Source organism: Corvus moneduloides, chromosome Z (genome assembly GCF_009650955.1).
Source record: "Corvus moneduloides isolate bCorMon1 chromosome Z, bCorMon1.pri, whole genome shotgun sequence".
Classification (NCBI taxonomy): domain Eukaryota; kingdom Metazoa; phylum Chordata; class Aves; order Passeriformes; family Corvidae; genus Corvus; species Corvus moneduloides.
This window is the reverse complement of record NC_045511.1, coordinates 48351734-48372779: the sequence shown is the minus strand read 5'-3', so window position 1 is coordinate 48372779 and position 21046 is coordinate 48351734. Positions and strand designations below refer to the sequence as shown.

Sequence of the window (21046 nt, the reverse complement as noted above, 5' to 3'; positions counted from 1 at the left end):
AATGAATTGGAATTTTTTGCTTAGTACTATTTTTCTTCATAGCATGCAAACCCATAAATCGTACAAAGCTGTCAAAAGGAAATACCTACTCCACCAGTGATGTGGAGGAAAACAGATGCCACTTATTCAATAAACTAATATCCACACAGAAGAAAAATGTTGACTAGATACCTCAGAGTCAAAGTTGGTTTGAAAGTTTGTCAATACAGAATTTTATGGCTGTGAACTGAGGATGAAATTTAGCTGAACAAGTGAATTAAAATTTCAGGTACTCTGACCGGTGGCACAGTAAATATAATGGAACCATTATTTATGAATCAAAGCTGGTTTATTTGACAATTTTGATAGCTGGCAGGACAAAAGAGAAAAATCAAATTAATTCAATAAAAAAGGCTGCTCGTGTTTTGTCTCTTCTTCCACTGTGAAGATTTGAGCAGAACAGCTGAATCCCTGGAAGGTTGTTCTAAAAGCAGCATTTAATTGTGAATTACAGTTAACAAAACACTACCAAAAAGTAGCAAAGAATGAGTCTGTGCATGTGTTTGTGTGCATGTCTTTGTCTCTTTGTGTACTTTGTGTACTATCTACATGTACACATATGCTTGTGTGGTTCTGTGGGTATGGAGATATTAGAGAAGAAGTCCATTTTTCCAGAAGAAATGTCAAACATGCTAGGGGCTAACTAGATTCTAAGCAAATCTTCATAGAAATTAAAGAATTTATAATATTGTGAAAGAAAACAAGCCCTTTCAACATTTTCAGGATTTTAAGCTGGCCTTAGCAGAAGCATATGCCTTGCTAAGGAAGCTGTAGGACTCAACTGGCCATTTAAGTGTCACAATGTAGAATATTGGTCCTGAAACATCTACTCCTAAATATCCTGGACTTTCATGTTTCCAGTGTTAAAGCACCCTAAGCATATTGTAAAGCATAAAATGGTGCATCAGTCTGGAAGAGCCTAGAGACTAGAAAAGGCACATTGTGAGGTGTTTCACATACTTTTTCAGTGATTGATCCAATCAGATGTGACACCTAGATTACATCCTTTACTTGAACCCCTCTCCCTTTATGAAGAAGCAAGTTGCAGTTAATGAAGAAGAGTCTTTTTTAATGGTACTATTCTGCACTCTGGGCGACAGTCAAATACTCATTTTGTCAGAGAAAGAAAATAAGTTTGTCTTACCATTAGATCTTTAATCTCAGAGGCTACAGATTCAGTTTTTAAAATTAATTTTATTTACTTTCATTTATTTTTATTTATTTTCTCTTCAGCAGCTTGTGTCAAATATTGTCTGAAACACAGACTGGATTTCAGGTCTTCACTCTTAAAGTGAACATCCTCATTAGTAGGGGGCTGATTCATGATGTCTCACCTCTCAGTCTCTCCTGTGCCCACCTGACTAGTAGCTTCCACAGGAAAGTGTGGAGCACTGTCAGCTCAGAATACCCTAGAGCATAGTAGGAAATCATCTTGCTATGTTTAAGGTCATTGCAATTCATTCCATGTTTGAAATTACCATAAATAACAGTTGCTGCCCTGGGATCAGGGTTCTCATATCCCTGCTTAGAAATCATTACAGTTTGAGCTTACATCACAGGCAACTTTTTGTCTTTTAGCTGGTACCAGTTATTTTGTGATACAGTATCTAGAAAAAGTTGCCTTTGGTTTCTTAAACATATTGCGTAACTCTAGATGAAAAATTTTTAAAGTGTTGCACAAAATTTCCAGGAGACATGAAAGTAAGGTATGATTTGTGAAAGAATACCAGCCCAAAGTACTGGATGCATCTCTTTGGTTTTTATTTTCTCAATGACATCTGCAGCACCGCTCCAGCTGATAAACAGCTCTTCGTTCATTGTCAGCAATTTGTGAGCACACCGGTCACTGCATCTTTGATGTGACTGAAGCAGCAGGGCCTGTCATCTCTAGGAAATAGACTTTAGTCTATCTGTTCTGGTTTAGTATTTGTTTTTCAGATATGCTGTGCAGGGAAAACACCTTTGAATCCATACAGGAGTCCAATTCATGCTCTGAAATTTGAGAAAAGCAGACTACTTGAAGCTTGAGAATCCAAACAAAGATAATACAACAACTGAGATTAAGAGAACATCTAAATGAGAGCAGACATAAAACAGGCCATAATAGACATAATTCCATGAAGTAGTAAGAAATAAATGATCCTATTGAACGGGCAGATCACTTAATAAATAAAAATTATTTTAAAATACTATGAATGCCAAATAGGAGAAATTATTAAAATCATCTCCTGGGTTTTTTGTTTTATTTTAAGATTTTGATTTAAATTGACTTTTAATTATTTACTGGTTTACTTGTATTTTACTTCTCCCTTTCCATTGAATTTTTTTTTAGCTTGTTACATTTTCTAGGGCTTCTCTTTGAAGTCAATGGTAATTGGGGTTGAAGTGGGTGTGGGAGGTGGAAATTTAAATCGATAAAGTCTTGAATTCTGGGACCTTCTGAGTCTTTGAGACTTTTTTCAAGCCTTGACCAGACAGATGCTGTTTGAGAAAATATTTCTGGAAGCAAGAGTTGAAAGTCCATTTTGGTGAGGTTTTTCTGTTTGTTTTGTTGAATTTTTTTTTTAATTATTTCCTTCCTTCTGCTGCAGAAATTCCCAACAATCCTATTGGAAGGCTAAAAAAAGTGTCTAACCAAAACTCTTTGTTATAGTGAACAATTTGTAGAGAAGTTGGTTTTGTCTTTTTTTTAACAGTAACCACTTTTCTGATAATGACAGTCTTTTTTAATGACATTGCTGCTCCACCTCACTATGATCACCAGATTAAGGATACATTGGTGTTGAGGGAAGGCAGAAGTCTTCAGTTCTCAAGAGTTTTGTGTGGCATATTTTCATGTACAACCTGTACATCTGTGTGATACATATTCTCATTGATTGCCAGGTATTCAAGTTGATAATCCGAGGGAAAGCACACTCCATAAATGTGTTCATGGATGATAGATTATGGGTGTGATCTGGCACTCACAATTCTTGTTTACTCAAAAGATACTATTTTACTCATGTTTTGCTGTATCACCTCAATATTAAATAGTAAGTTTTGTTTTGTTTTTTGTTTTGTTTTGTTTTGTTTTGTTTTGTTTTTCTTAACAGGAAGTTGAAGTTACCAAATTAATAGATCTTTTTCTCTAAGATCATGGCTTAGTCCATTTTCTATTTATATTTTCTTTATAGGTTCTGTGTCTTTGACCTTGATGCTCTCCCCAAGTCCACTAATTGATTTGAATCTCTCCAAAACAGACTTAGAAAAAATATGTGTGTTGAACAAGAATTGTCTATTTCTGTTTATTGAGTATTGCTCAGTTAAAATAAACTTCATGCTGAATTTAATGCTGGTTCGTGCACAACCTTTTCATAAAGGTTTGCAAGTGCCCAGGACTCAGAACTAATAACAATAATGGGTGTACAGAGCAGCAACTCTCCCTGTCAACTTGAGAAGCTTGCAGATGCTCCAAGTGTGCTGGCTTTCTGCTTTTGCTAGTTTCTGCACAAACATTTGTAACAGATGATTGCAGAACTCCCAGCAGGTCCAGCTCTGCCATCCCTGCTGCTGCATGGTGCCTGAGGTGCTTGGAAGAGCAGTTGTGCTGCCTAAAGGGAACCCCAAGGCAGCAGGGGATGTGGAGCCCAGAGGCAGTGAAGGTAGCCACCCATGCCTCTGCCAGGGATGTTTCTGTGCGCAAGTTAGCAGTATCCTGAAGCGTCACTTTGTTCTCCAGTCTTAATTCAACTTGCTAGAAGAGGGCATTCCTCAAAAATACCATCCTATGAGCACAGCTGTGACCTAACTCTTCTGACTGCAGCTGTGCTCTTAAAGCTGTGCGCTGTACAAAGGCCTGGTCCTGAAAGCTGATGCTGGCCTCTCTTCAACCTGCCCTGCTTTTGGAGTTCTGTGCAGAGGTTGTGGTGTGGCAGCCTCCCCGCTATAACAATGTTGAAAGCTGTCCTGGGTTCAAGGGAGCCCTGTGTTCCACTCTTCGAGACCACGAGATCAATCATGTCTTCCAAGCTCAGGAGCAAAGAGGAAGTCAGGCAAAATCACCAGGAGGCCTGCATGGATGAATGGGGAATTCCTGGATGAATTCAAAGGCAAAAAGGAAGCCCATCGAGGATGGAAGCACAGACAGGTAGTCTGGGAGATATACAGACAGATTCTCTAAGCAGTCAGAGATCTCTTTAGGAAAGCTAAAACCCTGATAGGATTAAATGTGGGCAGGGACATCTAGAACAACAAAAGTTTCTGTTGTTACATTGGTGATAAAAGGAAGACTAGGGAAAATGTGGACCCTCTCTAAAAGGAAGCAGAAGGCCTGGTGACCTGGGACATGGAAAAGGCTGATCTAGTCAGCAAATTCACTGGCAAGTATTCCAGTCACACCACCATGTCACAGAAGCCAAAGGCAGGGACTGGGAGAACAAAAAACTGCCTGCTGTAGAAGATCGTATATGAGCCTTCCAGTACCCACAGAGGCCTGCGAGAAAGCTAGAGAGAGTCTTTTTGTGAGGACATTTAGTGATAGAACAAGGGGAAATGGCCTTAAACTGAAAGAGGGTAAATTTACATTGGACATAAGAAAGAAATTTTTTGGTGTGAGGGTGGTGAGACAGACTGGAAATTTTCCCAGAGAAGCTGTTGATGCCCCATCCTGGGAATAATCAAGGCCAAATAGGATGGGGCCTTGAGTGGAAGGTGTCCCTGCCCATAGCAGGGCGGCGGAAACAAGCTGGTCTTAAGGCCCCTTTCAACACAGACCATTCTGTAATTCCATGATCATGTTGGTTTTCTACTTCTTAGCCCTCAACAGGAAGAAAAACACTTTCAACCACATGCCAGCCTCTCCTTTCAACTGGTGGTTTTCTAGTTCTTTCTAAGGGAAAAGAATTACTGTGCTGTGCTGTTTTGTCTCTCTGGGATGAGAGTGTTTCACTGATAGAGTTACTAGTATTTGGGAGCTCACAAGGAATTTCTCTTCTAAGAATTGCACTAGAATTCCATATGCCCCTTGAAAAGAGCAAATTCACTTCCAAAGAGGCCACACTAAAAACCTATTCATCATAATGGAAATAATTTAAAAATGTGTTGGATAATAATGATTGGATTTTTCAAGATTCTAATAATTCAAAGAGTTAATAATTTAAGATTTAGAAATTAAATTTATAAGGCTTAGGTATACTTAGGAGTAAGAATTTGGAAAATATATTTTTTTAGCAGAGGAATAGTGAAAGACAAATAAAGCTATGTCAATTTTGTTAAATGAAAATCTAAAAAGAATCAATCTAAATGTACAGTTGTCTGTCAGTAGCTATTCCAGTTGAAAGGATATGGATTTTTCTATTCTTTTCTCTTAACATGCTTTGTACTCATTAAGGGTTTTACACCCCCTGCACAAAGCATGAGCTTTGGTGGGGTTCAGTAGGCCTTATAGCAGAACATGAGTTTTGAACTGGTCCCATACATGATGTATTTTCACACAGAAAAGTATCAGCTGCAAAAGTAAGAAATTTTTAAGACAAGAAAAGACATCACCAAAGAGCAAAATCATTTAAGAGATTGTCTAGCTTAGAGAGCAAAATTTATTCCTTAGCATTTTTGTTTTGAAAAATGTGACTTGCACAACTTGGAAAAGCTCAAAATATAAATTACCGCAAAACCTGAAAACTATTACATTAGAATTGCGCTCTGAATTTCTTTAGATGGTCTGTGTTCCTATAGTGGGCCATCATACAGTCAGAGACTGTAGGATTAGGGTCTCTCCAAAAAGCTGGTGGATTCTACATGTCAGTAAACCTAGATACCTTATCAATGATGCATGTGATTAATGATAACAGTGTAATTTTTCCAACAGGAAAATTTTCTTCTAAGTAGATTTGCTTTCTTTGAGCCCAAAAAGAAAGGTGTGGAGCTAAAAGCCCCCATGTAGCTAGGTGTTTAATAAAAAATATTTGAACTGCTTTTGATTCCTGTCATCATTCTCATCTGTACCTTGCTGTAAACAGTTTAGCTGTTCTTAACTGTAGTGCAAAATTACTGTCTGGTAAGATTTTGATTCACATGGATACTGTGAAGCTCAAGAAGGTACAATATAGGTATTGGTTATTCCAAGGAAATGAGTTTTTCTGAGCTGGGAGTGCATTCAGCTCAGCAGTGGATTTTTGAAAGTACAGCCTATGAAGACCAACACTTCTGCCACTTTGTCCCTGTTCCTTCTGCCTGCAAAACTCTGTTATAGCGAGGTCACCATCTTAATTCATTGTGCCAGTGCAGACAAAAGTGCTGGCAGAAGACATAACTGCTACATCAAAGGCAGGCGTGCTCTGCCCATGTCAATGTACTCACTGAACCGAGCATTGCTTGTGTTCAGTACTTCAGCACCACTTTCATTTTTTTTGAAAAATAACATATTGATTTTATTCCAAGAAAAAAATTCTGAGCACAGTAAAATGGTTACCAGAGAACAGAATGATAACTTTTGTACTTATTGAATGCAATTTTTTTTGCTCTTTGAAACGTAGTAGTATCCAAAGTTGTCAGAAGTTGGCATATTTAAATCTGTAATTGTCCAAACTACAGCTTTTTTAAGCTGTTACAGTATTTGAATGCATTTTTAGGGTCTCTTTTTAAAATTAATTTTGCTTAATGTGTGTCATGTATCTAAGCTTTTATAAAAAAATACACATTTTAGTGTTAATCAGAATTACCTGGGTATGAACTGGATAAATGCATCCTTTGCAAAGAGAAGGGTTACTCCTTTAATAGTTTTTCTCCCAAGATGTGGATGAATCAGAAAAATGCAGTCAAAGTGATCTAACAATAGGTGGTCTTTACAGGGCTTATTTTCTTCATCATAAGCCAGCGAAATACATTTTGAATACTTTGTAAAGAAGACATTTATTTTGAGGCAGTGTAAGGGGTGAACCCATATTTTTTGGTATCACAATATTCACTCATATTTCGTTTGAAATTTTGACTGTTTACAGACAAGTTACAGTGTGTATTTTCACTGCATTAAATTAATCACATTGACTGTTAAAAAGATAAAAGATTAATTGGTTTTATGTAGCATTGTATCATTTTTCGTGGTCACTGTTAAAAATAGATAACCAGAGGCTAATAGATGTTAATGGCCTCCTTCACTATTAAAAAAATCAATGTTTCTTGGATACAGCATATATTATCGCATTATTTTGCTTTAAAATGTTTGATTTTAGAATATCCATGCAAGTAAGTCCGCATTCACCAATCATCTCTGTTTTACCAACTCTTGAAATTTCATGCCAAATTTGATAAATATTTTCTATGCAAATTAAATTTGGACTCCAAAAAAAGTGAACATGTTACTACTTGTCTTCCAGTAAGAGAAATAGATAATCAGTTTGTTGGTTTTTTGGTTTTTTAAAATATTGTTTTACATATATCTATGTATCTTTAAGGGACGCATAATCTAAATTACCTTTCCAGAGCTTTCATATATTACTTTCAGACTTGTTGGAGAGTAGTTAGATTTTCAAATGCAAGTAATTAAAATTGTAAGGTATTGAGTTATTGATGAATACTGAGCTATTAATCAAGGTAAAAAATTCTACAATCAGGGTTCAGTGCTCTGAAGCACCGTAAAATAATAGTATTTGTGTTCAGTGATGCAAGTACCACAATTAAGCAGTTCACTTGACAAATGAGATAGTTCACTTTATTTTGCACTTAATTGAATTGTACATGCCTGGTCACCATTGTGTCTTTCCCTTTAGTTTTGGTTTCTAGCCATTTAAACATATACATTTATTACAGAGAGAGCAATTAGGTTGTGTTGGCCATTGGCACTGGAAACGCAGACACCAAGAGTTAAAATGTTGTGTAGGGTAAAAATCATTATTATCCCTCCAGAAAAAAAAATCTTAATTTTCTTAACAAAAAGTCTAATGAGCATTTAGTAATCTGCCAGTAACTTAAAACAAATATGAAATGGAAAGTCCCCCTGTAGGATGTTGATATTAAGCCACTTTTACCAAAGAGAAATATACAGACATGGTTTCTTGGCATTTTATTTTAGTTAGTATTTCAGCAGACTAGTCTCACACTGCTGTCTTGTATCCTTTTTTTTTTTCTGTGTTTGCAGTCTGCTTGTTATGATTCTGAATTTGTAACATATTGGTCAGTTTTGTGTGTTTGTTTGTTATGTGTACTTTTAACAAAATGTGTTGTTGAAAAGCTGAGTTCTGGGTTTCCTTTCAAGATCCGCAAAAAAGGTATTTTCAATCTGGATGGGAGAAAAATATTAATAAAATGCAAAAATTTTCAACAGAAGTAAGAAAATCAAAAGATAGTTGTAATACGGTGGTCATTTTTTCCAAGTCTCTTATTGAAATAGGTGATCTCTAAAAGCCTCCAAAGCATTATGAGGAGTTTAATTGTTAGTAGCTCCAGAATACAGCTAAGATATGCACATAGCCATCAGACATGCTTTTGTAGGTAAGACTGTAGCTGGCACCGACAGACAGAGGATTTCATGAGTCCTTTAGCTCCGATGTGTGTGGATCTTTTTTTTTTTTTTTTGACTAAGGAGCACTGTACTGAGTTTGAGAGAATTAAGGTAGGCATATGATGTGCAGTGCAGGATCATGAGTTTGCTGAATTGCGGTTTGTGGGCCCCCATAGACTCTCAGTTAATTCCTGCCCAAGAATTTCACATTTGTTAAAGAGGTCATGAAGTTTTGGGTATGCGTCTCCCAAGAAAGACCCAGAGAACTGCACCCACAGTTCTCTTTGGAAATCACTAGGAAGATCAGGTGCTCCCTCCTGTATGGTTTCCTGCTCATGCCAACAGAAAGCACTGATGACATGCTGTTTCTCTTTCCCATTGCAGGCCCTACCAGTGCGGCCACTGCTCCCAGTCTTTCTCCCAGCCCTCAGAGCTGAGGAACCATGTCGTTACGCACTCCAGCGACAGGCCTTTCAAGTGTGGCTACTGCGGGCGTGCCTTTGCTGGTGCCACAACACTCAACAATCACATCCGGACACACACGGGGGAAAAGCCCTTCAAGTAAGTACTTAAATCCAACCGCTTTTGCCAGCTGAGATTAGAGGGAGAAATGCATTGCTGCTGCTCACTAGCATCACCAGCACATGGCAGAGGTTCCCATAAAAGCCAAGGTCAGACTATCAGGTAAAACAGTTAGTGGTGCTGTTAAAATCAGAATTTATAAGGGTTTGGTTTTGGGTTTCTTGAAAGCCTTGTGCAATTTTCTGTTCTCTAATGATATCTTGATTGTTTTAATTAAGTGGCAAGCTGCTGCCAGAGAACCATAGCTGAAAATACGATCAAGACTGGGACAGGCCATGCTGTAAGAACGTTAATATAATTCTTTGATGTCTATATGCTGAGGTAGATGGAGCTTCACCTAAAAGCTAATTTGGTTCTGGTTAAATATGGGGGAGAAATATGCACCTTCTTTTAGTCTCAGAATCACTGGATAGAAAATGTAACCCTGGCTTGTAGCATAAGTTTTGAAAGATCATAATAATAAATCGATAGTGTTAAGTTGGCCAAGATACAAGAAAAAAATAAGTAATCAGATAAAGATGATTTTGCATTAAACAGACTTTTTTAATTTATGAGATTTCTAATTACTGATACTAAAGCTAAGCACATACCTGTCTCAGAAATCTTCCAGCAGTGCCCATTTCCAGCCATAGTACAGCTGATCCAGGTGTATATTACCTTCTGTTGTGCAAGACTCTGCCTACCTAACAGGAAGTGTTCTCCAAGGCAGAAGAAATATTTCCCATACTTGTGTCTTCGTCTTGGCTGAGCTGGCAGGCTCAGAGTATATATATGTTGCAACTGGAACAAGTCCACCTAATGTATTGATATCACTTCTTTTGGAAGCTTCCTGGATGTTCCTAGGAGGAAGGGGAGTAAGGGTAGAAGAAAGTTTGTGTCTCAGTTCTAGGAGTACTGTCTGTACTGCCTTTTTTTTCTACTTTTGCCAAACTGTGCTTTTGATCTGGTTAATGTAAGAGAGCTCAGCCATGGGGCCTGTCAGAACCCCTCGTAACAAGCCCGACAGAGATACTGGTGAACCCGCTTTGCCTCCATATAAGGTTGGAAGGAAGCATGGCCTCCATACATGTCTTTGCTGTGGGTGAGGGGACAGAGCCAGGAACAAAATGCTGCATCTCCAGCACAGAAGAACTTGCATACAGAAATAATGGCTAGGATAATGTTGTAGGAGGCAAAACACGGAAACGGAGAACATCTAAATATTGGCTTCTCTTGAGCCCCTCTGTTGAATGCTCAAAGCCTATAGAAAGTGAGCCAAAAATGGTGTGAGCAATCAGATTGATTTTATCTAGCTGCTGTGTAAATAGATTTTAGTAATTAATGGAAGAGGTTTCCAGGTCAAAATGGAAAATAGATTTCGTTTAATGTTAAGGTGTTACTTATGTGTAACCTTGTTGACTCCACTTAATTTTTTTCGTTAACATCCTGTTTTTGTCATGTTTCCAATAGACGTGCTATTTTGCCCCATTTAGAGTCATTATTTTTCCCCTTTGGTTTACTAATTTTTTCCCCTTTTCCAAAATGAGCTTGATTACAGCACAATTTCATTTGTGAAAGAGCTTAAGGTATGTACTACAACTAACCAGTGATCTGGGATTTGTTTGGTTGGATTTTTTGTTTTGCCCTGATCATGTGGAAGCATTTAAGTATTCCAGGATGTGTCTGACTATTCCTTAAGTTGCAGGACAGAGCAACAAAAAAAAATGTGTATGCTTTGTACTGGTTCTTTATGATGTATGGCCTAATTTCAATCTTGCAAGATGTTTCTTCAGTTTCTTCCTTAAGCCCTAGAAAGAGTAGTACCATTTTCTCTCTGGAAGGCTTGTTGAAGTATCTGTAGTAAGCTGACTAGGAACTTCACATGAAGCTAAAACTGGAGCTGCAGATCTTCCCATCCCTGCTAGTCAGATAAGAGAACACATAAGCCTTGATCCTGCAAGCTGTTCAAAAGGGCAGATTTGTCTTTTACACGGGGCTGCTTGCATTTGAGAGAGGAGGGGCAGAAAACTTATCCAGACATCAATCTACTATCTCTGCTGGAGAAAAAAGAGATAGCTGCAGCTCATCTTGATGTCTCATCACCATTTAGATCCTCCTTTGGAAAAGGGCTGCACAAGATCCGGTATTAAGAAAGTTTAGGAAAAAACCCTCAACAAATTCTAGTAAGAAAGAACCATAAAGAGAACAAACAGGATATCTGTATCTTGATAATACAATTTAGGTTTAAAATGTTTGTTTATGAAGCAATTTTGAATCTAAACTTTCCATTAAAAAAAAAATGTATGATGGAAAAGTCCACTGAGATGGTGTTTCTGTACCTCAGAGAAGTTTGTATTTGTGGTGATTTACACACTTCTATTAACTAATATTATTAATATTATAAAGAATTGTCATGCATAGATAAATTAATCAAACTATAGCTAATTTACTTTAAAAATAATAATTTTGAAGATGTTACTAAGTTCAGTTTTAGATGTGCTTCTACTGTGAACGCAATCTCATGATTTCTAGTGCAATAAGGCAGCTCTGTTCTTAAGTGGTATACAGATAAATTAGAGTGAGCATTGATTAAGTCAGCTGTGTTAAACACTAAGTATGTTTGTATGCATATTATTTCCAGAACTTGGTTTTTAAAATGGTGAACATACAAGGACAGCATTTTAAAAAATATTTCAAATTAATTGTAAGAGGAAGTTTGGGATTGGTTAAAAAGCTTTTTCTGTGAGAAGGCATTTTCTTTGTAGGTCCTATGTAACTTTGAATGTATGGTGGAAGACTTTTCTATTTGCTTTTCATTAAGATAACAATGCTAAGTGAGGTTATCTGTAGTCAAAGCTTTAGCTGAATTGCCTGGACTGCAGGTCCAGTTAGGAGGGATTTCTTTTCATGTCATCACAAGCTATCAAGCCAGCCTCACCACTGTAAAGTTTTTGTGTATTCTTATCTTACTGAAGACTCCACTATGGCTGGTAGTCTGGGAACAAAGCTCTTAAGTAAATTAAAATGTAGGAAAAAAAGGAAAATTATTTGTCACCTCCCTTCTCTAAACTTTTTCTCACCCTCTCCCTGCTTCCATTTCAGCAAAATAAAAAAAATGCTAAGGGGACTTGCCTGCAGAATAGGGGTTATGAGAAGATCTAATATTTAGGAATCAACCCAGAAGAATTAAGAGGAAAGATTCTTTCAGCTTGCAGTAGCTCACATGCTTTACACTGTTTCTTACTGAAATGCAAAACTGAGGTGCATTCATTTCAGGTTGAATATGTATGTTGTACTTGCAGTGATGTCTCAGTGTTGTCAAGTGGGGTTTTTTTTGGTTGGTTGTTTTTCTTGGATTTTTGTTACCCTTTCAAAGGAGTTTAAAATCTAGTGTTAAATGTATTTGTTGAATGAAATCTTAAAATGTTTATTTCGAAAGTATCAAATCAATATGTTTTTCTCTAAAATAGACCCTCAGCATTTTCTCCATCCAAAGCCTTTCACAGAGGTTGATATAAATGTGCAAATTAAACCAATTCTCTCTATAATCCTCAATGTCAATGTTTTGAAAGCACTGTGAAGCAAACAAGCAGACCAGTAACAATGGGGGCTATCTAAACAAAATCAGAAACCCCAGTACGGTAGAAATATCCTTAAACTATTGGTGCACTTTGTTAACTCAACAACAATTCTGCTTACCACCTCAACCCAAGCAAATCATACCAGGAAACACTATGGTAGAGTGAAGCCTTGAGACTGAGTAGATTGAATGCTATAATATATTGTTCCTTACAATTATAGTGTACACATACATTGTAAAAGGAGATTATATGGATCCAGTTTTCACTGATGGTATCTACTTGTTTGAGGACTTTGGGATTGCTTTGAACCTATATGTGTCTGGGGCTGTTTAAATTCCATTCGAATGCCATCAGATGGCCCTAACTGGAAATTAAATTTTATCTCAGTTAATAAGTGTCATTATTGCCAATACATGTATCTACAGTGTCGGCTTAGCCGAAATTCGGTATGTCTAGCCGTCAGGCTTGGGCTCAGCCCCATGGTTGCTTGGTGGGTGGTCACAAGGGATATGGACTCTTTTTCCTTTCTGACGTTTTTGACTACTGTTCAACTTTCCACCACAACATTAAACATGTATGGGTTATGGTACAGGAATGTGCACACGAAAACACACACATGGTCACCAGTCTCATGGACAGAGCTTATGGGAGTGGTTATTCTGCTATGATGGGCTGGGAAAGAATGGTTGATAGAAGGAGAGACTACAGAGAGTACATCACAACTCAGAAGAAAAATATTCCTGCCCTTCCTCCCATTCCTACCTACTGTGAGACAGTAATGCTGACTGCTGTGACACTATTATCTTCACCTTTTCTATCAGTTTGTATCCAGTAACAACTTCTCTGGAACACACTGAAAAGAGGAATCAGGAGCCTAATACAGATCTCTGCCCATAAGCTGGGTACTTATATATCCAAAACTATGGTCCCGAAAGCCACATCATTTGGAAGTGCCTAAAAAATCCTAGGCACCTTGGGTACTATCTGAAGGTTATCCAGGTACAAGAGAAAGATAGGGGAATTAAGTTCCTTGCCAGAGGCTTTATTCTGACTTTTGCCCAAGGGCTGTATAAGTGCAGACATCACAGTTTGACCAGCAGCAACACTTGGCATCCACAGCCCTCCTGTTCAAAGGGTAGATTCTTGTAGTAAGAGATTTATTCTTTTTCTGTTCTCTCTCTAGCATCCTTCTTTCCTGTGACTTTATGTTAGTGCATCAGCCTGTATCTGGGAAGGTAGAGCACTCCCACAACAGAAGAATCTTGTGGATAAAGGATGGGAAGTTACATTTTAAAGAAATATGGTAAACCTTGCTCTGTGCTTTCATGAGCAATGCAAGGTGCTGAGTGAATGCAGTGCCCAGTTCTAGCCTCCCAGACTACTTCCAGAAAGGGTGAGGAGGCCTGCCACAGCAAATGATTTTAGTGGGTGACATTGTCTTTTGATCACTTTATAGCCTAAGTCACTACAGGTACCTAGGCATCCTGTTACCCTGTATTTCATTTACTTACCCGCTCTCATAAAATTGGATGTTGTCACACCTGATTTTATAGGTTATTTTGCAACTGTATCACTTACAGCTTAGTTAGGCAAGGATCCAAGCCTCCTATTACTCAGCAAGCAAAGTACTTGTCTTTGTAGACATCAAAATAACAAAACTATCAAGTTCAAGCAGACAGTAATATCTCACACAGACTAAGTTAAACCCCCAGCCTTAAAATTGATTATAATGCCTCTGTGATAGATATATATGTATGTATATAAAAATAATACAATAATTTGCAAGTTTGTCAAGCAATGAAAGGTAGTATATTTTGACACACTAATCCAGTAAGTAATCAGTTTTCTAATAAACAATCAGCAGTACACTAATGTGTCATCAGCACTTCAGGAGCTCTGGAGAGTGGATGATCTGCACATAGACGTTAATGAATACCCCAAAAATCATTAAGTAATCAATACTTCTGAGTTATTTTCATTGAGCTGATAGGTCTGATACATTAAAGCTGACATTTTACATTTGTCAAGATCACAGTGCAGTTTTTAACAGTGGCATAGGATGCTAAAAATATTCCATGAAAGACAATCGAGGAAATACAACTTAAAAGTGTAGACATTTTAGATTGGTATGGTAACCTGGATGAATGACTCTGTAACGTCTGTAACTCTGTAACGTCTGTGCTAAATACTCCTGAAGCAGAACTTTATCACTAAAAATTACTAATGTGAAGAATACCCACAATTATGGGTATGTGTAAATATTTTTTTTTAATAAGCAGATCACTGACAGTTCACTTTCTATCACGCACATCAGTGAAGAGAGAAAGATTAAAATTAATTAGCTGAGTCCTGTGTTTTCCTCACATCTCTTTGAAGGTGAAGAATTCATTGTAGTGATACTTTTATGATAATCTTATTTGAAGATAAAACATCACAGGGTACCGTTAAACCAAAGATGGCTTTTGGAACGAGCAACATACAAGGAGGATCTGCTCCATCCAGATGATGTTTGACTCATCAAACAACCCTCTCTAGTGCTCAGAATGCAAATTAAGGAGGCAGCATTTGGGAGATTAAATACAGTATTTTAAGAGCAGGGATAAGGGATTAATTCCAAGGTAACAATAGCCCCTAGTCTGTCCTCTCCAAAATTCCATGGCTTTGTTCATTCATTCACACAGTATTTTTCTCAAAGATTATGGTTCTCTAAGAGAGGACAGCCTAGAGACAGAGACAATGTAAAAGACAGTGAGGCAACACTGATGGCTCTTATGAGCTCTTGCTCAACCCACAGATTTTTCAAATTTTGTGGATGTTCGCAGATAATTAAGTAACCACTATCTCTATGTGCCTATTTAAAATGAATCCCACTACATAGATCAGATAAACAAAGAGTTTTCTCTTTTCTAGGACTGAGTGATTACTGCTTTGTGATTTCTCATCCTCCAATAGGCAATCCTGGATTTTAAAAAAGCAGAAAGTGAAATTCTATTTGTCATCAATTTCTCTTAGGGGTTACAGAGCAGAAAACTGCAGACAAGCTGCTTCTTTGATGGCTCACTCCTAAAAATCTCTTTTTGTTCTTTATCTATTTGAACTGACAGTGATCAGAGCTACAGCAGGACAGGCCCCCCTGGAGAAATCACCTTCCCCCTGTCTATTGACAGATTCCTCTGTTCTGAATCAGACAGGCCTTGTCCCATCATAGGCATCAAGGCCTTGGAAGTAGCCACCAATTAAACCTCTTGAGCCAGTAAAATCTGAAGCCACTTTTGAGTGTCTGTTCTGATTAGGCAGGATGAGACAAAGCCCATCACCCCCCCCAAAGCAGCTCCCTGGTCTCAATTTTCTTTCTTGCCTTCACCAGGTGCGAGAGGTGTGAGAGGAGCTTCACACAAGCCACCCAGCTGAGTCGACACCAGAGGATGCCCAATGAGTGCAAGCCAATAACAGAGAGCACAGAATCAATTGAAGTGGATTAACTGATTGACTGGTTGGAATTAAACTGCAAAGAAAGTCATGATTAAATGTCACGGACACTTAAGCAAAACCAAAGATTTCCTCTGAGCAACTTTCAATCAGTCCCAGAAAACCAAAAGCAGTAATAAAATAAGTAAGATGTTAAGAGATATTGATCCTGGCATGGAAGTGAGACCAGGAAAGAGATTATTTATTTATGACTAGGGATGAGTCTTATTTCAATTGACAAGTTACTTGGGGCTGTTAACATTTCAAGTCCCTCCATGTATTGCTTTAATTCTAAAAGCCTTTATAATTGTTATTTAATGCCAAAGTGAGGAATCTCAAGGGTTCTTCTGCTCATAGTTATGACTGAGAATGCACATGGACTTGTTTATTGTTGCACCTTTTTTTATAGCATGACTCCAAGGACCCAGATGTAATCTGTACGTTTGGCTGGGCTGGGCTAAGTTGATCTTGACATGGCTGTAATAGAAGTTGCTGTGTGGGATGGGAAGTGATCAAGAGCTACACCTGGGTCAGTGTCAGTCACCTCAGACCAAAGGGCATTCCATTTCCATAGTCTCATGCCTCACACTGTGTGCACTTTTTCATGCAAGTAGTTTGCATTGGCATTGGCATTCTGTGGAAAAAAAAACAAAAAACAAAAACAAAAAGAAAAAATAGTAAAAAAAAAATGGAATGTTGTATATCTGCAAATATACATTATATAAAGAAACAAGTAGGAAAACTATGTTAAACTAATAGAGCTTTCAAATTCAGTCTAATAGCTATGAAAGACAGAGGCAGTAGAAAGTATTTTAAACACTAAATATTCCAGTCCATGTGTAAATCATATTATGCAGAGCAGAAAACCAAGAAGATACTTTTAGTTTGGGCAACTCATTTAACATCACGTTGATTTCTAGGAAAACCAATCAGAAATCCAAACTATAGTCCATTAATATTTTTAGTCAGTTATTTGGATCAAATTGGAAGTGCTCCTGTATTAGATGAAGCTTTCAATACAGTGGGGCTGAGTTTCAAAACAAAAGATAAATCTGAACACAGACTCTTTGTAAATTTCTTGGAGGCTTCATAGTATTCACTTAATGGAAATTTGCCTGGTACAGTGAATGAAGAAAGCCAAAATATTCCCAACATCAATGTAAAAAGCTCAGATGTCTTTACATTGGTTTGATTTAACAGTTTCCACATTGGCTTTTTTTCATGCTTTTATCCATGATGTATTTCACATTTCATGATTTTGTCTAATCAAATTATGTTTTCACTTTTAGAGACCAGCAGTGTTTGTTTATATATTGGTTGTCTCAATGCTAGAGCTGTAGATTGATAAAAGTGTTTTAAAAAAAGGAAAAAAACAGAAAAAAAACAGGAAAAAAAAAAAAGAAATTAAAATAAAAGAAAGAAAACCACGATCACCAAGAAGCAGAACCTAAGCAGTCTGAGGTCATGCTTTATCGTAAGGTAAAACTGCAAAATAAAATTGTGGAGATTATGGGGATTAAAACAGAATAATTCAGTTTTGCACCAAAACTGAAGTGCTGAGTGTCTCATAAGGGCTCAGTTGATTATATTAAATATTTTAAACACATTTATGGGGATGATTTTAAATAGGTAGAGAATAAAGTATCCAGTTCTGTAAAGGGCTAGACGGAATCAGCTACAAATTTAATACCAGGTTCAGACCATTTATGAATTCTGCAAAGAGCTCAAGCAGAAGAAGTGCTTACAATAAAATTCAAATGCATTTAAAAGGACTTTAAAAACTAAGACATCCGTATTGCATGATGTTCATTTATTATATTGCAGAAACTACACTGCAGAATCTGGAGTTTCCAAAACTTTGCAGGGAATTACTTCAGGAGTATTTGTGTTTGGCCATTAAAAATGTAAAAAACATCTTGGGAAAAAAAGATTTTTTTATCATTGTTCTAGCAAGTACCAGACTATCTCATACAGAAGCTTCATCCCTATGAGTTTTCAGCTCTATTTCTCAGTGCAGAGATATGGGGAGTGAGCAATTCTGTCACCTGCCTGATTCTATCCTCAAAACTATGAGAAACTCTTAGCTACTATATAAATGTGTTTGTTTGTTTGTTTTTAGGTTCAAAGCATGGGAAGCTGGGTAGGAAGACTTTTAACTTAAACGTGACTATTTGAACATTGTTTTGTTCCTAGCAAGGCTAATGAAACAGAGAAACCAAAATAAAATCCTAAACCTTTCAGACACTCATGCCTGGTAGTTCACGTTTTCCCTTAAGTGACTTAATGTAAAGTAACATTCTGGGGAGGCACCAACTTTTAGTTAACATTCAGACAGCATCTATAGATCATTTCTGCAAGCAAACAGTTAAAAAAAGAACAAGAGAGCAGAAAATTTATAAATAGAGTAAGTGGGAAAGTGTCATGAAAAGCAAACATGAGCTCTGTTAGATCAGTGAGTTGTGCTGTTGCATTATCTAACCATGCCCTGGTGTTCAGGGACAAGGTTAGTGGCAGTGAAGAGCACTCCACTGTATTCAAGTCCTGTAGTGCAAATAGTACCTAAGTATGTGCTTACAGATATTGCAAGTTCCCTGCTGACTACAGGTAGGCTTACTTGTATGTTTTCATTTAAACATGTCTAAATATTCTGCTGAATGGGTGTGAAGTAAAGATCAATTACTTCAAGATCGTACTGGATTTTTTAAAAAATGCACTAGAGTAGTGTGTTTGCAGACATTATTTTATTTTCCTTCCAAATAATTCTTTCTAGTGTAAATCACTCTGTCCTTCCATATGCCTAAACATAATTTCAATTATTGTATTATTTATACATTGCATTTTTACAACAGTTTTGGCAGCATACAAAATCAATACAGTGAAAACCCATGATTTCAGAGTGGCGTTTTCTCAAATACGACATTTGGCATTCTGTTACAGTATGGCAAATGCAAAACCAACATGAACAAGCTAAAATATATTCTAGGTTTGGACTAAACAGAATCCAGTTCCTGTCTACACTTCCCAAATGCTGAATGAGTTTCAGTTTGTTTATCAGCAGAACAATGTACATTTAGGTCTATTCTGCATACAATATGTGTTTGCACACAGTAATCTAAAGCAGTAAGGGTAATACAATTATCTTTAAATGTAGTGATTATGTGCCTGCCATTTCAGAATTTCTGAAGCACTTGGCATCTCTGTTTTGTAGTCTGGTAAAAAAATACAAGTTTTTGGGTTTTGAATTTTTTTGTCCAACCCTGAACATGTTGGAAATCATACTTAACAACTGTGCCTAGTTCCGATTCTTTTTCAGTGTGGAATTAAATTTTATATGTTCATAGAGTTATGCCTTTCAGCAAGACTTTAGGTCCTTTATAAACCTACAGTTATAGCCCCTAAAGATGATAGTTTTAAATACAATTTGATTTTCTTCCCATGAAAGAAACCTGAATTTGGAATAATATAAAAATTACAGCACATTACATACTAGAAACTTACAAGAAATTATGTGTGTATCTTTTACTTTTGGTACCATCATCTGTCCTTTAAATTCATATTTATTTTTTGTATGGTGCCATTGCGTTATGTGATGCTGTCTTATATCTGAAAAAAATGGTGTGATTTCAAACAAATAAATAGGTGTATGTCCAAAATTAAGTCCTCATTGTTTTTAAGAGTAGTTAATTTGCTTTGAATTTTTTTAGAAATTACAATTAGAATGCTATTCTGTTCCATGCAAGTCCTTCCCGTGGATAAGATTCCAGAAAATAAAATATTCTGGGACTGCATGAAATTTCTTTTTATTCCTCGATTTTAGAAGTTTTGACATCATCAAGTCAATCTGAAAAAGTCCATAAATCCACCCTATAGATGTAGAGTATGCTGAAGGGGTCCTGTGTTGTAATAAAAATAATAATGACACTGTTATTAGAAAGATCAACAGTTTGCTTGCATTTTTTAAACTTCATAAAATTGCCTCTTTTTTATGGTAAAGGACCAATTAAGTCATGCATGTAGCTGTATTCTTGTGATATCAAATGTAAAGATTACATTGTGTTTAAATGAAAATAACAGGCACACATTTAAAAAGAAGATGAAGAAATGTAAATATATTTGATTAATAAAACATTTCTATTACTGTACCCTAAGCCTTTGTCTTATGTTAATATTATTTATGGAATTTTGTGTGTGTTCTGCAGAAAATCAAATATGCTTGAATGATTGTGCGTTGAAGGCAGCCTCAAATAATCAACACGCCTTGCTGTAGTCATTACCAGCTTCCAAAAGGCGCTTGCAGCTTGGAAGTTGCAAACTCTTGCAGTCAGAAGACAGTGAGATCAAGTTTAGATTTCTTGGACACTGAGTCTCACAATTCCTATTGATATATTGCTGAAGGCATGCTACAGTCATGTGCTCAAGCAATTTCTCAGCCATGTTTTGTAATACTTTCCTATAGGTTATTATGTAAATCATGCCATATCATAACCAAGTTTTTCTATTCTGCCTACTCGAGTTTGGGGTTTTTTTATGGTTAATGGCTTGAGTCACGTTTGGTTACCTGAATCCGGATTAAAAGGATCACCATCTAGTGGACTAAAACAGAAGTTCAAAATTCCAGTTGATGTGAACTCTGAACTCATTCTTCAGAAGTCACTCCAAAGCCAATCTAAATGCAGTAACCATGTTCCACTGCAAAGGACCTTCAGTGCCTTTTTTAGCATTATTTCACTGCCATTGTGTGTGTCAAAGAACAGCAATTAGTTTGCTAAGTCACCCCTTGTTCCACTTGAAAAAATATCACTTGGGTATGTGAAAAATAAGTCAGTTTCTGTCATTTTTCATGTTATATGACCTTTTACAAAAGCACAAGAAACACCGTGGTAGAATAATTGTGCAAAACTACTGTATTTGAGAAAATACT

At 36.9% G+C, this 21046-nt stretch overlaps 1 protein-coding gene across 1 annotated transcript in view; it reads left to right on the top strand.

Moving 5' to 3' along the window:
• PRDM6 (PR/SET domain 6) overlaps nucleotides 1–20235 on the top strand; it is a 77484-nt gene extending 57249 nt beyond the window's left edge. Inside the window, exons 7-8 of the mRNA XM_032097376.1 lie at nucleotides 8900–9076; nucleotides 16025–20235. Coding sequence (XP_031953267.1) covers nucleotides 8900–9076; nucleotides 16025–16139 — 292 coding nt within the window. The 3' untranslated portion in view covers nucleotides 16140–20235. The remainder of the gene's footprint in view (nucleotides 1–8899; nucleotides 9077–16024) is intronic.
• The last annotated feature ends 811 nt before the right edge of the window (nucleotides 20236–21046 follow it).